General features: G+C 35.3%; 1 protein-coding gene and 1 pseudogene across 3 annotated transcripts in view; one reads left to right on the top strand and one right to left on the bottom strand.

Annotated features, from left to right (window-relative positions):
* Positions 1 to 2,733: 2,733 nt before the first annotated feature.
* The window catches only part of RNGTT (RNA guanylyltransferase and 5'-phosphatase), a 238,820-nt gene continuing 220,901 nt past the window's right edge, over positions 2,734 to 20,652 (bottom strand). For all 3 annotated transcript variants that reach the window (XM_006926320.3, XM_025042568.1, XM_015600503.2), the window contains exons 15-16: positions 6,826 to 6,949; positions 2,734 to 5,359 (exon numbers count right to left, since the gene is read on the bottom strand). In XM_006926320.3, the coding sequence (XP_006926382.1) occupies positions 5,196 to 5,359; positions 6,826 to 6,949 (288 nt within the window). In that variant the 3' untranslated portion in view covers positions 2,734 to 5,195. The remainder of the gene's footprint in view (positions 5,360 to 6,825; positions 6,950 to 20,652) is intronic.
* Positions 16,547 to 16,665, top strand: LOC112474726 (annotated as a pseudogene).

Here is a 20,652-nt window from a genome sequence, read left to right as displayed (position 1 = left end):
CCCTCAGAGGCACTCACTCTCAGTGCAAGAGGCAAGAACAGATAAGACACTTCTAATCAGGATTAAATACAAGATGCACCAGGGATGGCCTCTGAAGAAACTCTTACAAGATGTTATCGGTGCTTCTATTATGATAAGGCTAGAGTATCAAAACATGTTCATATATGGCTGAACTGAGGGAGACAATAGCAAATACATCTTGACTGAGTCTTGATAGTGTGTGCAAAAGGGCACTTGAACCTCCGGCCCCAAGAACCACCAAGTGCCCATTACTGCCAAGCCCTGTGTCATGGGTCACAGAGATGACATAGTTCCTCCATTCATGGAGCCCCTTATCTGGAGGGGAGACCGTCACAACACAGTGGGCGATCTAGGAGGCTATCTGTGGCAGGAAGGCCTCCTTGATCCTGAGATAAAGGGAGGTTGGGGGTTTCTGGCAGAAGCAGTAGCAGCACCATGAGCAAAGGTTCTTGGGTATAGAGTGTGTGGAGTTCTAGGAATAGCAAGAGGTGACACTGCTATACCACGGGGCAGGTATGAAGTCCACACCTGGACATACAGACTGGCCAGACCATGGAGGGCCTTTGATGTCATGGGCCAGGAAGCTCTTACTGGGGAGGAACAGGAGCAGGTTTGCAGTTTTGAAGGACTATTCTGGTGGCAGCGATCTAAAGGAAGGAAAGACTGTGGGTCAACTTCAAAGTTGTGAAAACTGGTGCTGTTGGTATGATCTGTCATCAAAGCCAAATTCTGTTTTTCTGTGTTGTATTTGGCTATGCTTATTTTTGTACCTCAGACGGTTGAGGGTTTCATTTTATTTGGGTATTTTAAAACATTCGGATCATTTCATTTTTCACCTCTACATCTTCTATCACAAGAATACAATATAGTTGAGCATTGTTAAGTAATTTTACTGTGGTCAATTCTAGCTATGATGACCTGTAGCTACAGACCCAGGGGCTGCTTCTTCTCTGAGGGTCTCTCACACCTTTTCCCATTTACAAGCTCCCTGCCTGAAATTCACCTCTGCAATGATGACCAACACTGGTCTGTGAAGTTTTCACCAGTTTGGGGTAAAATGTAGAAGTAAAGAACGGTGTAGCAAGTATTTCATAAAACAAAATTTGTTCTACATAAAGGCCTTTCTCTTAAATTATGTCCTACTTGCTTTTTGGGTATTAAGAGTCACTTTATTTTATTAAAGGATGGTGATGAAATTTTTTGTAAATACCCTTCCATGGCAAAACAGTTGGCAACCCCAGATCTATGCAGATTTTTTGAAATGTGAAATCCTCTTAGAAGCCCAGGAGGCACCTGCTTTGACTGCCCTCCACCACCGCCTTGCTCGTTAGGCACAGTGGTCACCTGATACCAGAGTCTACTCAGGGGAAAGGCACATCTGGGTTAACTAAAGCTGACGCTAACCTGCCAATGCGTCGGCATAGATAGCTAACCACACAACAATCAGGAAAATGTTGGCCCAGTGTGTAATTTTATCACTTCTTTTGTACGAATTACATCTTTGGAATTTAGTATGTTAATGAAAGTATTAAAACTTCTTTCATGGCTTCTGCATCACTCACATTTAAACATTTTAAATAAGGTCCTAAAAATGTATTTATTTCCCTACTCCAACTTCACCTCCTTATTTTAGAGAGAGGTATTTAAAGCCTGTTACCTGTTAGCAACAAAGAAACAACTTAAAATAGCTGGGGAGACTGCATGGAAGCAGCCCTTCTCTCAGGGACTTTATCAAGCCTTTAGGAGAATACTGCATAATTAATTAGGCGCTGGAGTCAGAAAGACCTATGTTTGGGGTCTCAGCTCACAACTTCCTGTGCTACCTTGGGTTACATAATCTTCTGAGTCTCAGGGTCCTCAACTACAAAATGAGGTTAATAATAGTACCTACCTGCATAGAGTTGTCATCTAGGACAGTCTTGGTGTCTGGTGAAAAATCAATAATGGTAATAGTGCTATAGTTGTGAATATAGGTTATTTTAAAAAGTACTACCTTTTATACAAGAATCATGTAAGGTCAGAAAAGGATCATCTAGCCCAATCTTGGCATTTTACAGATGGTAGGCGGGGAGGAGAGAGGAGTTCTAGAGAGAACATAGAACCAGTGAGAGGCAGAGACTATTTAGACTTGGTCTCTGGGTCTAACCCAGGGTTTTATCCACATTAGTTTTCTCCACCTGGAAGTATCTGGTTCTTGACTTTCCAGGTTTTTTTTTTACCAGAAAGGGCTATACATGTAGTTCAAACTGGCGGCATCACTGAAACATTTAAAGATGGCAAATTCAATGCTATAAAAATGCATAGTAAACAAAATAGTGGTAGGTCATTACCTCATCATTTCAGAATATTTATTGCTCAGTATTCTAAAAGAATTAAATGCATTAAAAAATAATGTAACAGAATATCTACCCATATAATAGAATGCTAAGATGAGGTGGATGAAGTATTATAAATATCATGTAAAGATATGCTTTCCCCCGATCCCCTACACTCCAAAAACAAAAGGTGCAAACTATATCCTCCACGTCAATCACATTTCTTGGTTTCTCAGGAAGAAATATAGAGGATTTTCCAAGTCTTTACAATTTTCCAAGATTATGCTGGTATGGCTGACAGCAGTAGGCTCTGATGCCAGCAACAGAAGGGACATAAAAGCATCAGTTAAATAAAGGGACACGAAGGCATCATCACAAGTAAAACAAAGTAGATACATTTTCTGTTATTTTAAATCAGTAGTTTTATTACAATACACACTGACATACATTTAGAGAAGGAATGTCCTGACATTTTCTGAGCATTTCACAGAAAGCAAATGTAACCATCCAGGCAGTCGAGTCATCCACATCTTTTCCACACACAATGCAAAAGCTTTTATATGTGATAACTCAGAAAAGTTTTCTTACTTTTGCCTACAAAACTTCAGTGTCAAAAAACAGTTATTGTGAAATGGGCTGAGAGGGGAAGTGTTTCCTTCCTGATATTCCAAAAACTGCCTCTAGACTCCCCGCTCCGACTTTCTAGACGACTTGTTATGATATTGTAGATGGTAATGTGTCCAGGGGCTAACTGGGGTCTACTTATAAGGCCAACTACTATACTTCATTATAATTGAAAGGAAATGAAAAAATGAGAAAATTAACTGCTGGAAAACGCACAAAGGCAAGGAGAAAATATCTGGGTGTATTAAAAATGAGATGCTCTTTTCATATAACTCATTTAAAAGGTTACAATTACCATAAACATTTTAACTCCATTAAAGATCACTGGCGAAAGCTTGCTCTTATATCCGCAAAAGGGTCCCACACTTACAGGTGCTTGGAAGAAAGCAACACACCATGTGAGGAGTCACTAATCCTGGTGAAGTAGACATTAGACTATGTGGAGTTGCATAGGTTTTTTTTTTTTTTAGATCTATTTTGTACAAGACACTATGGAACCTTAACGAATTTTCATCTTTCTACAGTTATTGTGGCAGTCAGGTGTTTTAATCTTTAGCACCCAAACACACAAAAACACTCTAGGAAAGAAACACTAAAATGGCATTTTGGATAAATTCACTATATATTACGTAACTTGGGAACAACAAAGGAAAAAAGCCCGAGTATGACTTTAGTATTTTATATAGAAAAGCATTGTAGGAGAAAAGTTTGTTTAAAAACATTAAAACTCGGGTGAATATAAATACATTTTTGGTTAACCTGTGCTATAACATATAGAAATCCTGTCAGATATTCAGTCTACTAGGTAAATCATATGGATTTTCATTTCTGACTACATTAGTAGAAGAATATACATTGTTGCATATACTCACATATATATGCATAGACGTATATAAAATTCAGATCATGAAAATTTGTTTTAAATACACATACTTAAAACTTGTGCCTCTAAAAATAAATACATTAGCCCCTAATCAGCTAATTCTCAGATTCCTTCACAAACCAATCAAAACACAATTTCTCCACAATGGTAGCTGACCAGTTAGCTGCTCTTTAAATACATTATCTATCTATCAGTCCATGTTTTAAAATGCAGGCATACAGCAGAAATAGCATTCCCAGAATAAAATACAGATAGAATTCTGGCTTTGAAAATAAATGCCTTGGCTTCCTTCATGTTTAGTTCCTACAGATGTCTACTCTTTGCCTTTGCATTTATGTAGCAGTGGGAGAGCATTTTCTAGTGACAGCATTCTATTCCACTGACATTACCTTCTAATCAAAGGAATCAGCTGGCATTTCCTTTGCTGTTTTGTTCGAGGGAACTAACAGAACATTGCTTGTGTTTGATATCACTCCCATAATCACAGTGAGTTGTGTTTTAATGTAATTTACAATGTGCTGATACCACCGAGGTAAAGCAGTAGTCCTGGCGTTTAAAAAATATAATAAGGTCTCCCAGGAAACAATACGTAAGGGACCTGGTAGTGTATATCTAAGTTCTACGGAGTAACTCAAAACCACTGCTGGAATGGACACACTGGAGATCGATATTGTAGTTCAAACAATAGAAGCAGATGAAAATACTCAATATATTTCCTTTAGAAAGGATGCAATTCACAAAAATGAAACTTTACTTGACTTTTACATTTCCAAAACAACTTTTAAAGGGATAAAGCCAGACCAAGTTGTTTAATATAGTATATTTAACAACCTTGTCATTTGTTTTTGAATACAAGAATCTCAGAAATGTATGAAATCCATAATAAATGATGGCAAGAATGTTGAATGCCATTGCCTAAATATTTTACAAGGAAAATTTACCATAGCTGAAAGACAACTGCTAAAAAATACAGTGTTCTAGGTGCTCACAGTTCCAGATTGCTAACTTTATAAATTAAAGGTAGAAGTTATCCATATATAAACAAGGCCTCTTTTTCATTGATTTCGATCTTGTTTAAACCTTTGGATATTTCAATCTTCAGATTCCACAAGGTAAGGCTGAGTTTATCAGATATAAATAAAACGTTTAAGTCCATGATGTACTGTAGCACTGAGGAAACAAATGCATCAGATATCTACAGGCTGGCTACAATACTTTTCTTAAAAAAAAAAAAATTCAAACAGTATCAACATCAAGCCACATTTTTTTTTTAATTTCTCTGGCTGCAAATGGGGCAACAGTATTTTTTTCTCACTCATCTTTCCTCTCAGTCCTTAAGTCTAAAGCAGGTCTTAGGTCAAAGGGCGTGGTCTTTTGGGAGGTGGTGGAGGCATAAGCTCCGTGTCAGGGTCCAGATGATGCCTTCGTTTCTGTCCTTGAGAAGCTGCCGCACATCTGTCGATAAACTCAAACAGCATCTCCTTGGTGACAGGGTTTGAGATACTGTTGCACACAGCTGTGGACAAAAGGAGACACGTGTCTCACGTGAGGGTTAATTAAGGCAGCTGACTCACCACAGGGAGATGTGTAAGGGGAAAGGTTTTCATCCCGACATGCCAAACACTTCCATTTTACTGATCTGGATGACAAGCTTCAGATTAAACCATTCTCTTCCCTCCCAGTACCCCAAATGAGTGTTTTTCTAGTGGCTACTCTTTACTATTAATTTTAAACCAGAACTTTAAATACTTGGGTTAAAAGCATGTATCCACAAGGTTTTCTATCTCTCTAAAACAGTTTTATAGGATTTTAACCTAGCATAGTGCATTACACTACACTCCATATTCAATCAAAATTTCTACAAAAAAATATGTGCTGCAGTCCTTCAGTCTTTCTCTCAGAAAGCAGTCCACACTGAGAACCATATAACTCAGCAACAGCCCCCATTCCCTCTGAACAGATTTCACTGTAGCTGGCAGATAATACTATTTTTTTTTTAATAACTTGTTTGAAGTAAGGTATTTTAACAAATTACTAATAAATAAAGCTTCTTTTCTTATGTGATCAAAATTTAGTATCAGTCCTTTTAATTTTATTTACCTATTTGGTTTTGGGGAAGAAAAGACAGTAGCTTAATTATTTCTATTTTCAAAATTAACTCATCTTGTCTAAACATAGATGCTAGTTCCAACAAGAACCTTTAAATGTATAATAGTAACTTTTAAGCTGCAAAACTCAAACTGGCAATTTTTATGTTTTCTCATAAGCTTATCATATAATCACCATCAACTGAGCATTCTAAAAATACACACTTTTATTAACCTTTAATTTTCGTTTTCATCTTTTTTTCAATTCCACTAAAAATGCAATCCAGAAAAACAACTGCTACTAGTAGTTTTCCTTATAAATGTGATTAATTTGTGTTGTTCCCCATGAAAGAAACTTACTATTCTGAATTCCCAAAGCATTCATATTGTACCCAAAGAACACTCTAAAGGATAGCATAGCAGGTTTTAGGTTTGTTTTTTTTTTTAAATAGTTTTCATTTACTTTGTTCTCCATTGTTTGTAAAGCTATTTTAGGAGCTGGAAATTACACTTTCCCTTGCTAATTTTGTCCTTTACCATCTGGCAAACAATGGCTGTTATAGTTTTGAATAGATCTGAAATTATCATGGCTTTTGTTGTTGTTGTTGTTCAACAAATTCAACTTGTATACAGCTCATTATCCTGCCCTTTAAACGCCTCTCTCGGACATAGGGGCACAAGCCCACAGGTCTATCTAAAGGGGAAAACCTACAAATGGACTGATGCCAACCAGGGGACAGACCCATCGCAACCCTATCCCAGCAATCAAAGATGAGGGTCCAAATGACACTATGCCGCATCAAGCAGAACAACAAAGACAGCACATTTTGGTTCTAACACCTTAACGTTTTCTTCTTTTTTAACGTAACAAGCACTGGTAGGTTGTCGTACTCACCCATGGCGGTGTTGTAGGCATTAGGAAAACTTTTGTCTGTTCTCTGTCTCATGAAGACCCAGCTGTTGTTCTCAAATTTGCATTCTATAATTTTGTTGTCATACTGTTTTAGCTCTTTTGTCACCTGTTTTAAAAGAGAATTGAGGAAAATATTTAAATCATTTGAAACACTTTTGCTTCCACTATGTGACAGACGCATTAGGAAATGCCAAAAACACCTCAGTAACTCTTCACGCAGAGCTCTTTGTCATCTCAGATGTCTAATCAAGCCTAAGGGTATGATATGCATCACCTTGTACACACGCTCATTAATCCGACATTTTATAAATAGTCATGAAAACGGCTGTCAATATACAGCAATTAAAAGAAGTTAAGCAGAAAGCAGCTACTTCTGGGCCAAAGACAAATATGTCATCATAGGGACCGATGCTTTCAATACTGCCTGTGTCCCTATAACTTTCAGAAATTGAGTCTGCTGCTTATGTTTCATCAACTTTCAGAAAGATCTCACCATCTAAATTCCTATGTCAAAACCTAAGAAATGCCCTTTATTAGTTAAAAGAAAAAGTTACACATAAAAAGTAAAATTAGAATCAAATTTAGGTAATGTGCATCCCCTAAATATCTTGCTTTTCAAGCAGTGATAATTAACCAAAAATCTAATCTTTATGCTATTTACCCTTTCCATCTCCAAACTAGTATAAATTTAGAGATGAATCTACTTTTGATTGTAGTTGGCAGGTTTCTTGGCTACTTCACCTCAGATGATTAAATATGGATTACAACTTACTCTATCAAAGCTAACAGGTATCCATGGTAACTATAAAACCTTTTAAAAGATATTTCATCAGGCTGTAAGAATGGTTTTCATAAAGAAGAATCTAAGCTTATCTGTGCAGTTTGCAAATCAAATGCCAGTCATGGTAATATTTTAATTCTGTCCTCATCTTTCACGGCTAACAACTTTCCCTCACAATATGGTAGATTGCAATCATTTAACTTCATTAGCATTATTTGAAATGCTTTCATTTTTCTACCCATGTATTCACTATCACCTAGGAATACGAAGGGAGGCAAATTTTAAAAGATGCTTTCAATTCACAGATTAGGCAGTGCATGTCTTCATAAAAACTTTCAAATTGTATACCTTTTCCTTTAATGAGTATTACACTTGAATGGATTATTTGCATTTTCAACAAATTCAACAGGTTCAATACATTCAGTGGCTCTGAAACCAGATCTGCCCAAAAAAGTGGTGTTCCACTTAGCAAACTTGCTAAATTAATTCTCAAATACTCATTATTTTAGTCCCGACTCCCCTCATTTCCTTTCCGGGGATCCTTTTATTCTGATACATTATCTATACCCATGTATTAGGCAACTCTCAGGTAACCACACTTACGTTTAACCATATGTAAGGTCTAACGGAGGTAAGTTTCTAAACCTTTCAATCTCCATTTTATAATTCCTAAAATGGGCAAAGAAGTCCCTAATTTATTGAGACACTGGAAAAACAGTAAGTAACAGTGCATGACACATGGTAGCCAACAGGTAAAATTCTTAATTGAATATAAAATTGGAAAATGAAACATTGCTTATTTTAAAAAACCTTACAATTAAATTCACTAAAGAAACAAGGATGACATGGAAAGGTACAGTTTGAAAACAGCTGTCAAGAAAATTATACATACACATTTTATAAGAATGGCTTGCTATCAACAATGTGCAGTCTGTACTTCTAATGACTAGTAACTGTAGTTAATAAGTCTTTATCATGTAGCTTATTCTTGTGTTCTTAGTTTCAGAACTGAAATAAATTTTGTGTTGCTCAATCTGACTACAGCAATTAAGCACTATTATTAAGTATCTGTGTATTTACTTGGGCATGCATTAACAATCTGGAAAACAGAGCTTTTCAGAAAATGCATGCACCTGCCACTATACTAACCTAAACCTATTTCCATGTTCAAGAACAGTACATTGTTCTCCATTGATCACATCAGTTATATTCCCAAGATAGACAGACTGCAAGATACCCATTTGGTTAGGTGGTAAAATATCTTTAACTGATAAAAATAATGCCTCCCATATGTGCACAAATTAAGACAGTTTTCACTAATGGTCAGATCAAGAAAATGATTGGCACGCGGGAGGAGTTTAATTTTAGTATCAAAATTCTAATTTGTTACTATGACAATAATCATCCTCAGCCAATTACATATTATTATATACTGAAATAGGACCCTGTTAGGCCTTCTATAATAAACTCTGTTATCCCAGTTTGAATTAGTAAGAGCTTGAAAGTAATAAGAAAAAATTTTTATAAATCATGATTTTGCATCTGTAATTACATTGAATTAATGAGATTTTACTGTTTTGGGGGGGAAAGAGCAATATATTGTGTATTTTATATTTTTTCATGTGTTCATCTCACTCAGTACCATACTTTTTATACTATTTGAATCTACCAATAATCTGGAGTTAAGAGATAGTCAAAAGAAACTGGATCTAGTACCTCTGAAGATTTTAAATTAGCAGCTCAATGAGAATACCTGGAATGAAGGGTCCCAAACAAAGTCAGGTAGAATCACAACTGCTCCGCTCTGCACTGTTTTAACAGAATACTTTTATAACCTAGGTGCTGTTGGGCATACTACCAAGTCACAAAAGGCAAAGCATCAGAGATGTCTAAACAGACCTGCACAAAGCAGGCAAAGATGCGTTTCTATTTCTAGTGGTGGGACAGAAGGCTATAGAACTTTTGTCCTTGCTCCATGAGAGCTGTTTTGTTATCAAAACAGCTCATCCTTCTTTTAGAGAGATTGCACAAAGGCTTGGAGAGGAAGGGAGATTTCTCTGAACTAATTTTCTCTGGAGACAAATAACAAATATCTTTAGAATGTGAAAGCCACCGGTGAATTGTTTTTTAACTTTCAATCTTGAAATAATTTTAGATTTATAGAAAAGTTGTAAAGACAGAATAGAGATTTCCAGTATTCGAATCACCCAACTTCCCCTAAAGCTCATATCAGTGTACATTTATCAATTCTAAGAAATTATTATTGGTACAATACAATTAACTAAACTATAGACTTTGTTCAGACTTTATCAGCTTTTCCAATAATGTTTTTATTTGTTCAAGGATCCAATCCAGGAAACCACACTGAGTTTAGTTGACATGACTCCTTCCTCTATTCTGATCTGTGACAGTTTCTCAGACTTTCCTTGACACTTTTGAAGAGTTCTAGTCAGATATTTTATAGAATGTTCCTCAATTGGGATTTTTTGATGTTTCCTCATGCTTAGACTGAGGTTATAGATTTTGGGGGAGAATGGAAGAGAAGTGACGTGCCTTTCTCAAAGCATAATATCTGGGGGTGTATGACACCAACATGATTTATTACTGCTGATGTTAACCTGACCACTTGAGTTAAGATGGTGCCTGCCAGGTTTCTCTATTATAGAGTTATTATTTTTCTCCTTTCCATACTCTATTGGATAATTACAAGTCACTATATCTAGCCCCACTAAAGAATAAGAGAGGTTAGCGCCACTTGCGGGAAGGAAGGGCATCACATAATTTGTGGATATTCATTAAAACTAACACAGAAATTATTAAGTTTCTTAAGAGAAAATACTCTGAGGTCATACAAATATCCTGTTTCTCCTTAAAGCTTCACTCATTAATTTTATCATTCATCTGTGAATCCTGTCTGTAGCAATCATTACTGTGCGTTCTAATGGAATATTCTGCTTTCTCCATTCCTTCTACATTTATTATATGGACTTCTGTAAGGAAGATTTGTCCCTTCTCCCTCATTTATTTATTTGCTTATTTATATCAACATGGACTCATGGATATTTATTTTATTCTTTAGTTTATAATAAAATACCACTGTCATTTATTTTGTTGCTCAAACTGTTCCAGTTTTGGCCACTGAGAAATCTCTCAAGATTTTATAAGAACAAAATTACTCTTCAACAGTACAGGCTATGCTAAGAAAGTAATTGCCACTACTTGATTTAATCAGAATTTTAAATTATTATTGAGAGAAAGAGAGGGAGGAAGAGAAGGAATGAGTGTGAGACAAAGAGAATGTGAGAGAGAATGACAACGAAACTCTAAATATGAATATATGTTTGTATGTAGAGGTTTCTATCCCATCTTTTGTGAACTGCTCTCTGGAGCTAAGTAGGCCATTTTTCCTTTCCTGAAGTTACAATTCTACTTTTTGATCATTCAAATTCTACCTCTATATTGTGACAGAAAGTAGATTTTTAAATACGTATCTTAAGATTAACTAATACACACAAAATCTTATTTTTACACACATAATTTCAATTTTTAGTACTTATGAAGGCAGAGAAAATAAAACAACAAATGAAAAAAATAAAATGAAATATAAAAGTTTTCCTTGTGGTATCAGAATAATACAAACAGCTTAAATATAAATGATTAGATAAATAACCCTTAAGAATTACTATTATATAGTAGGGCCATAAAAACATACCTAATTACTTTTAGAAAGTGTACCCATCTACTGGAGGAAGTAAAACATTTTACAAATGCCCTTTTAAAAAAATATGCTAAACCTACCACATTAAAAAAAATTTCTCCACTAAAATCTATTTGTGTTTGTGCCTTTATAATGAAGAACTACAGTGTAAATAACACACCTTGCATTTGCTAGGTTAGAAACAGCAGTGGGAAGTCTCTCCCTCATATGTGGAGAGGTGTTTCAAGCCCTTCAATCAAGCATTCAACTAATCAAAGTAGCCAATAAAAAGAGGCTAGAACTCTATCTTATTTATCCTAAAGGTCATTACAGACAAGTCACAACTTCTTAGTATGAAACTCACACTCACTAAACAACAGATTATTACCTTCTAATAAAATCAGTTAGTAATACCTATTATCCAAAATATAATAAATCTTTGTATAGAATAACTGGACATATAAAAAACATGTTAGTAGTGGTTATCAGTGGATGCTGGAATTAAAAATGACTTATTTTCTTCTCTGTGTTTTGCAGTATTTTCCAAACTTCATAATACATGCTTAACTTAAAAAACTTTTAACAAAAAATTCCTAAGATAAACTATGTTTCATAAAAAAATGATAAACATCATGTTGGCTTATAATGTAGACGTACAAAACAATAAGGAGAAACATTTAAATTGCCCCAAACTGTGCGATGGGGCACCCTGGGGTGCTGTAGCAAACTCACAGAGTGACTGACTACAGGGCATTTTCAATTTTTAGGGGAAAAGAGTAGTAGTGTGTGTTGGACATCATGCAAACTACTAGTCAGAGGGAGTTCAGTTTCAATGTGAGATTCCTTTAGAAGACACTATATCTTTGCAAAGCTGAGTTTTGGGCATTTATTGTGATAAAAACCAAGTATCACAAAAATCAGGGTGGAACACTAACTGAGGCTGGTGCTGTACAATCTGATTCCAAGGTTCAAAAAGTTATGCAGTCCTTTAATATGTGCGAAATTGTTAGGACATAAACATTTATTAAGTCAATTGGATCTATCCACTTCATAAATGACACCTACTAGGTTATTATTTGTGGCTTACAGGTGCTGTGTATGAGACAAAATGAATGAGGACATTTTGACAATCTCTGCTCTAAGTTCTCTTCATTCATCCTCCGCCAGATCCGAGTCTCTAAACCCACAAATAGCCTTATATCTGGCACTTAGTGGAAACCAACCAAAGTAGTGGAAAACTCTGCTTGAGGTGCACAAAATAAGATTGTGGTACAGAATGAGAATTGCTATCAAGTTAATTTCATTCCTTTGATCTAGATCACTAAAATATGTATTTCTCACTGACCTCCCCATTCTCAGCACAGTACACAGCCTAAGGTGCATCTTCAGGAAGAATGTTTATTGAATTCAGGAGACTCATGAGCCTCAGTTTATCAACCATTCTGCTTGCTAATGGCTGGTTAAGTAAAGTAAGCTAGTACTCTCTCTAGCCTTTCTCTGCCTCCTTCCTCTCCACACTCTCTTTTCCCCAAAATAAAACAAAAGGTTTTAAGGCTTTCAAATATCCTCAGTTTGTCATTTGAATAAGCACAATGCATCTGTAGTCTCTATTTCTGGATGCCTAAGGTGTAGGTAAAGCCACGACTAGTCTCTGCTACGACGATATTAAAGGCAGCATTTCCCTTTTTAACAGTGAAGAACAAGTAGAGGAAAGGGAATGATAAAGGAAGATTGTGCGCCCTCCCCTTATTGATCAGGCAATATCAACCATTTCTAGAACTGTATGATTCATCTTTATATTCAGCATTAAAAATTTATCATTTATACACATAATCTCATTTAATTTGCCCCACCACCTTATGAGATAGAAATTAAATTACTGTCCTTCGACAGGCAAGGAGACCAAGCTTAGAGTAGTTAAATATCTTACCAAAAGTCATTGACCTAGAAAATGAAACAGTCAAGTCTCTGGTACAGGTCTTTCTGTCCTAATTCACAATGCCATTTCATATCCTACTAGCTACTATAAAACCTGGCACTCCACAGCCAATAAATGTAGAATGAAACAAAGTTATTTTCCTACCCAGATTTTGTCTGATTTTGGGTACCAAAACCTCTGCACATATAAGCATAAAAAGCCAGTCATATGAAAACACAAGACATTGGACCTAAATTGGCCACAGCACTGAGCTTTAGAGCTATCCTTCCTGCCATCTGACAAATATTATTGAACAAACGTGCCAGGCATAGGGCTGCAGACTGGTGATACAGACACAGTCGCTGCCCTTTGAAATGTATAGTCTAGTAAATACTCAAGTAAGTAATGACAAATTATGATAAGGGCTATGAAGAAAACAGACTATATAATAGAGACTAATGCAGGAAAAAAAGATACCTGGTTTTAAGTGGGGTAGTCTAGGAAGATGATATTTAGGTTGAGACTTACAGGATGATAAACCAGATTATAGAAATAAAAAGAAGACAGGAAGAGAAGGAAGGAGAGAGGGAAAGAAGGAAGGAAAAAGCAGGCAGAAATAAGTGGGAGTGAGCAAGGAGAAACATATTTCAAGTACGATGATTAACAACAGTATGTCTTAGGGCCTGAGGTGAAAAAGATCTTAAGATCTTGACATTTTGAAAGAACCAAAAGTAAAGAAGGTTCTCTATAAGCCTTTGAAGGGGTCTCACTTAAGCCTGACTCATTCCCAAACCTTTTCTCTTATACTCTATTATACCCTTTTATAGCACATATACATAGAGTCTAGCTGTCTATTCGACACCTTTATTTGAATGCCCTATGGACTTTCCAACCCAACATGTTCAAAACTTTACTCTTCATCTTCCCCCAAATCTATCTTCTTCTCTTGTCTTTCTCTCAATAAATGATAAAACTCCATTTACCTAGTTTCTAATGACAAAAATCTTGGTGTTTGCCTAATCTCTTCCCCTCTTATCTTCCCCTCTTATTTTCCCTCATATTCGAATCATTACCAGGGCCTACCAATTCTACCTCCAAAATATAATCTGAAGATGTCTATTTGTCTCCTCTCTTACTGTCAATATGATAGTCCAAGCCATTACTGCTCTTCAAATTCCTGTAACAGCTTCCATACTGGTCTCTTCTACATTTTCCCTATCCTATTAATTCTTTACAGTGTAGTCAGATTGGACTTTGAAAAATGTAAATCCAATCGAGTCATTCCCTTGCCTAAAAGAAAAACAAATAAAAGACATATGGGTTGGAAAGGGAGAAAAAAGACTTTGTCTATTCACAGAAGACATGACTACTTACATAGAAGGAATCTATAAAATGCTGCAAGGAATATTACATAAGTTAAACAAGGTTGCAGAATACAAGGTACTAAAACCAATTGTATTTCTATACATTAGGAATGAACAGTAGGGAATTTAAAAAAATTTAATATCATTTACAATAACAATCAAAGACATGAAATAGGTACAGATTTAAAAAAAAAAAAAAAAGCAGGATCTATATGCTGACAGCAGAACACCAAAGAAAGAAATCAAAGAGGATCTAAATAAACAGAAAGATATACTATGTTCATGAATTGGAAGATTCAGTATTGTTAAGATGTCAGTTCTTCCCAAACTGATATACAGATTCAACATAATCATAAGCAAAATCCCAATCAGGTACCAACAATCTGATTCTAAAACCTACATGAAAAGCCAAAGAAACTAGAACAGTCAAAATAAAATGAAGAACAAAGTTGGAGAACTGACACTAACTGATTTCAAAACTTGGTATAAAGCTGCACAGATCAGTGGAGCAGAATAGAGAGTCCAGGAGTAGATCCATAATTATAAGGTCAATTGATATTTGACAGAGGTGCACAGGCAATGTAATAAAGAAAAGACAGTCTTTTCAACAATGGTGCTGAAACAACTGGATATGCACATGCAAAATAATGGACCTCAATCCGTATCTTTCGCCTTACACAAAAATTAATTCAAAATGGAAAATATACCTAAACAAAAAACTTAAAACAATAAAATTTCTTAAGAAAAAAAAAAAAGGAAAGAAAATCTTTGTAATATAAAGTCAGGCAAGATTTCTTAGAAACAAAAGCATGATCCATAAACAAAGGGGCGATAAATTAAACAGCACCAAAATTTAAAACTTATGCTCTGTTAAAAGTGTTGTTAAGGGAATAAAAATACAAGACACAAATTAGGATAAAATATTTGCAAATCACATATCTGACAAAGAACTTGTATGCAGAATACATAAAGAACACTTACAACCCAATAGGAAAATAAAAAACAGTTAAAAACTGGGCAAATGATCTAAATAGATACTTCACTAAGAAAGATATATGGATGGCAAATAAGCACATGAAAATATGTTCAACATGTCATTAAGAAAATACAAATTTAAATCACAAGAAGATATTACTATATACCTATCAGAATGTCTAAACTAAAAGATATTGAAAATATCAAGTGCTGACAAACAATGCCAAGCAACTGAACTCTTAGACACACTGGTGGGAATGCAAAATGATATAACCACTTTGGAAGACAGTTTGGCAGTTTCTTTATAAAGTTAAACATACACTTACCATAAGAGCCAGCAAACCCCCTCTTAAGTATTTACTCAAGAGAAATGAAAACATATGTTCGCATAAAAACCTGAATATAAATGTTTACAGTAGTTTTAGTCATGATCACCCCAAATTGGAAACAACTCAAATGCCCTTCAATTGGTGAAGAGATAAACAAATTTTGGTACAGCCATACAATGGAATAATACACAGCAATAAGAACTCTTAATAAACGCAGTAACATGGATGAATTTCAAAAGCAGTAGGCTAAATTAAAGCAGCTAGACTTTAAAAGCTGTACCATACGTGATTACGTGTAAATAACATCCTGGAAAAGGCAAAATTATAGGAACAGAAAACAATCAGTAGTTGTAGAGATTGGGAATGGAAGAGGTGGTTGATTACAAAGCAATTTCATGAGGGAAGTTTTTGAGAGGTGATAGAATTATACTGTATTTTGATATTAGTGGTGGCTATATGCTTGTATGCATTTGTCTAAACTCACTGAACTATACACCAAAAGCAGTGAATTTGGTGTATATAAACTTTAAAAGATGAATTAAAACAAGAATGAAACAAGAAATCTGTCAATTAAGAAAAATTAAATCCAATCATGTCATCTCACTGTCAATGGTTTCCCATTACAAACCACTCAATGACATCTATGGCCATGCCACCCTGAACACGCCCGATCTCTTCTGATCTCAGAAGCTAAGCAAGGTTGGGCCTGGTTAGTATTTGGATGAGAGACCACCTAGGAAGACCAGGTGCTATAGGTGGGAGGAGAAAAAAAGAAAAACCACTCAATGACATAGCCCCCGCTTATCTTTCTAGCTCATATGAATTATCTTAGAGCATACTATATCTTTCCTTTATATTATTTATCATTATTTGTAAACACATTTTTTGTTGGTTATTTAATATCTGTCAACTACAATGGTTAATAATTACTGAATCCTTATTATTAAGTATTGAGTACTGTTCTAAGTGCTTTGCACGAATTAATTTATTTAATCCTCACAACAGCCCTAGGGAGTGAGTATCCCCACTTTTACAGTTAGAGAAGCAAAGGCACAGAGTTAAGTAGAGTCTCATAGCTAATAAGTGGCAGAGAAACATATTGTAGCTCTGCTAGGTTTTCTAGTACAGTATCTAATTTAATCTGTATGAAAATCCAATGAGAATTCCAAACATGGGAGGCCTAGAGAATTTAAGTAAGTTGCATAAGGATATCAAGCTAATTTGTTTTTGTATCAAATTCTAGGCCTCTGTGAATCAAAAATCTGTGCCTTCCTTTTTCCTAAGAATCTAAGCTCTAGGTTGAAAAAGTATTTAGGGAGGCAAAAGTGCACTATACTTGTGGACAATTTTACTTCTGTGTAATAAACTATAATTTAAGTAATTATTTCTAAGGATTACATTCTGTGGGTGGCAGATGAAGTGATGTGCGAAGGGTGAAAGGCAGAAGGGCATAACATATTGGCTTGAACCAAGTACAACATCTATCAAGTTTCTTTTCCTTCACTTTCCAAATGCACATCATTCTGACCTGCAACATCTCTGCTGTTTGCTATTCTAGTTGCAGCACAAATCACAAATCACAGCAAATTGCAGAATTTCTCAATCATTAAGGATTTACAATAGGTTAATTTTAAAATGGGCTGCATTTCACAGCTGCAAAGCTTTTGTCTGATTTCTAGATCAAAGGAGAAGTCATTATCGGATTGAACGACCTTTCCATGGGCATGACTAGCAAAAGGAAAAGGTCATGTGGGCAAAACAGGCAGCCCTGCCAGGTAAGGTGAAGTATTGGCAACGCCTTACTAAAAAGAATGCCAAACTATGGCACAATGTATCGCTCCCTGTCTGTTTAGTACCAAGCATGATAAGAATTAAAAGCAGATCATGGATTCAGTGCATGCTTGGGATAATAAAAATGATACACAACAGAGGAAAGTTTTACAATCTACCATTAACATGGGGAGGAGGCTAAACTACAACATGCATGTCTTACGTTTGTTTTTCTTTCTAGTTGTAAGTACGTATCTAATGTTTATATTTTAAGGTGTCTGTGCCACACCAATGCAAATAAGTCATAGAGTATATATGTCAGACTGAATTTGATAAATGGTCTACTTCTGGTAGTAACGAACACCTAAATTAAAGTTGTTTTAATGATCACTAAATATCCATGCTTAACAAAGTTCACAATATACTGTATCTAATGTTTGAGCTAGGCAATTCATTAAGATGTCATAGTTCAAATTTACCTCATTGAGCCCTTCATTTACTTTCCAAAAACTTCTTAAGAATTTGAATCTAATAATGTTCATTTTAAAAAATTCCTTCAGTAATGTGTCTGGTTATATATAACTTTTTATCCTTGCTCTTATCCATTTTAAACCTAACTATTCAGCTATACCCTTTTTACAGAGTAGAGACATCAAAAGAACTGATAGACCTATGTGGCACATTATAGCATCAAAATGCTATAATAATAAATGAAGATTTCTTTCCTGTTCTGCCTACCACTTAGAATACCAACAAAATGCTGAAGTTCTCCCTTTCTGATCATCTTTTAGAGTCAACTCTTTCCTTTAAAATGACTCATTTTGCTCTAGCAGCACTAACGGGCACCAAAGCTCGCAGACCTATACACCACTGAATCATTAGCTTGGGTAGACAGAACTCCTTGGTTTAGTGATAATGCTTTTGTGATTAGGACCCATCTGAGCAAACAAAGCTTTCCAGGATTCCTTTCTTACAAGTCTGTACCTCAGGTCAGTGCACACTTCCAGTGGGATCTAATCACAGTAACAATAACCTGCCTTCGGTATGTCCGATCGGCCAGTTAGTCCTTCTTTTACTTTTTGCCATGCATAATGCATTCTATTTTTTATATGCTTTCTCAACAACTATATTTCTTCTTTGAGAAAGAAATCCTGGCATTATTGACAAAGGCATTACATAAATACAGAGTGATAATAACACTGTTCAGAACGCTAGGGGGTCCTACTTTGTGTCTCTATGTACTCTTAAATGATATTTACAATGGATTTATTTAAATTTGCCTCATGGGCTCCAGGTATCAGGGATATCCAAAGCCATTCAGAAGATGTTGAAAGTTTGAAAATGATTATAATAAATTATCTACATCAAGTGTCATATTCTCTAAATATCTTCCTCAAAAGAAAATTTTTTTTCAAAACACACCACAATTACCTTTCATAAAATCCAGTATTTTGGAGCTGACAGAAAACTCGGAGATCATCAAATCAAATACTTTTATCCTGAAACATTCAAGTATGAAAATGCATCCCCTATTATCTCTATTAATTAGTGTATCTTTGGCTGTGAACATTCATGCATTGAGGAGATGTAAAACCAGGGAGAAGGAGCAAATTCATTAGTTTGGTAACTTGTGCTCAAAACTAACTTATTGTTTTACCTAAGATATTTATTTTCATAAGAGATATCTACTTTTAAAATTGGCTTTTTTGTTTGTTTTTTCTTTCATGGTGAAGGGACAGGAAGAGAACTAACATTTATTAAATACCTGTGCGGAGCACTTATATAACATTATGCTTTTTATAATAACGACGAAACTAAGCAGCAGAGGATTTAACTAATTCTTTCAAGGTTGTGTTTTGATCTAGAGCTCTACATCATACTTGCTCTTGGTAATATCAAAAGAATTCAACATACTAGAGGAAAAGGAAAATTTTATATTGTTCACTCCTAATCAAGAAATTACTAATTTTTGTTAAACCAAAGCGCTAATAACATATCCTTTGCTGTCACCATAAACTAAACAAGACATGTGGACTCTAGCAGGTCATGTTAAACTTAATGTAACATAACTTTCTAAAACAAATGATAAGAAACAGGCTGCATGTGAGAAAACCAAACAAAAAGAGACACCCTCTCCTGGCCCAGCCTCAAGTAACATAAGTTTGCTAATACTAGACTGAAGAAAAGAGGTCTAGAAAAAAGTGAGGAGAAACAAAGTGGGAGAAATCTCCAAAGTGAGTAGGGAAAAGATAAGGAGATGACAAAGGAAGTTCTAAGCGTCCTAAGCCAGGTCTATGAAATGGAGATAAAGTGTTTTTCAGTTGAGTAATATTCAACAAAGAAAGATTTCAGTGATGATTAGAGCTGTTTAATTTTTTTAATAGGTTCTAGTGATTTAAAATTCTTTTCTGTCCTGGCAAGTGGTTTATTTGCTTTTATTTTCAAACTTGAAAAAAAAAATCTTTGCAAAGTTATGCATGTACATAACATGAACAAAAATAATGGCAATTATCTAAAGATTTATGCATTCAGAAGTATCTGACTGCCCAATCTTTGAGAAATAAGAATTGCCACAATTCACAACTCCTGGAGATTTCATTTAGAACCAAATTAAATTTCTCATTTAGTTTCTTCCCTTCCTCATGGCCACCCCTTACACCCTGACACTCCCTTAAGCTTTTGTTCTAGTCCTGTCTTGGTGAGGAATGCCTCCTAGGGAGAATAAAGAACAAAAATCAAAATTACATTGGCAAAAAAAAATCCCTCTACCTTTGGATGTTCACCATTCAACTACTCTTATCAAGCCTTCAGAGAGTCTAATCTGAATAAGGTAGCTATGGTTACCTATTAGGAACAAAATTATTTTCTGGGCTATAGTACGCTAAACTACTTGAAATTAAGTCTGAGGATAAATAAGGCAGGTGACTTTACACCTTCAATCTAAAAAGTATCTTACATAATCTTGGTGCTTAATA

Source organism: Pteropus alecto, unplaced genomic scaffold, assembly GCF_000325575.1.
Source record: "Pteropus alecto unplaced genomic scaffold, ASM32557v1 scaffold7, whole genome shotgun sequence".
NCBI lineage: Eukaryota > Metazoa > Chordata > Mammalia > Chiroptera > Pteropodidae > Pteropus > Pteropus alecto.
Note: the sequence above shows the minus strand (reverse complement) of the source record. Positions and strands in the feature narration are given on the sequence as shown.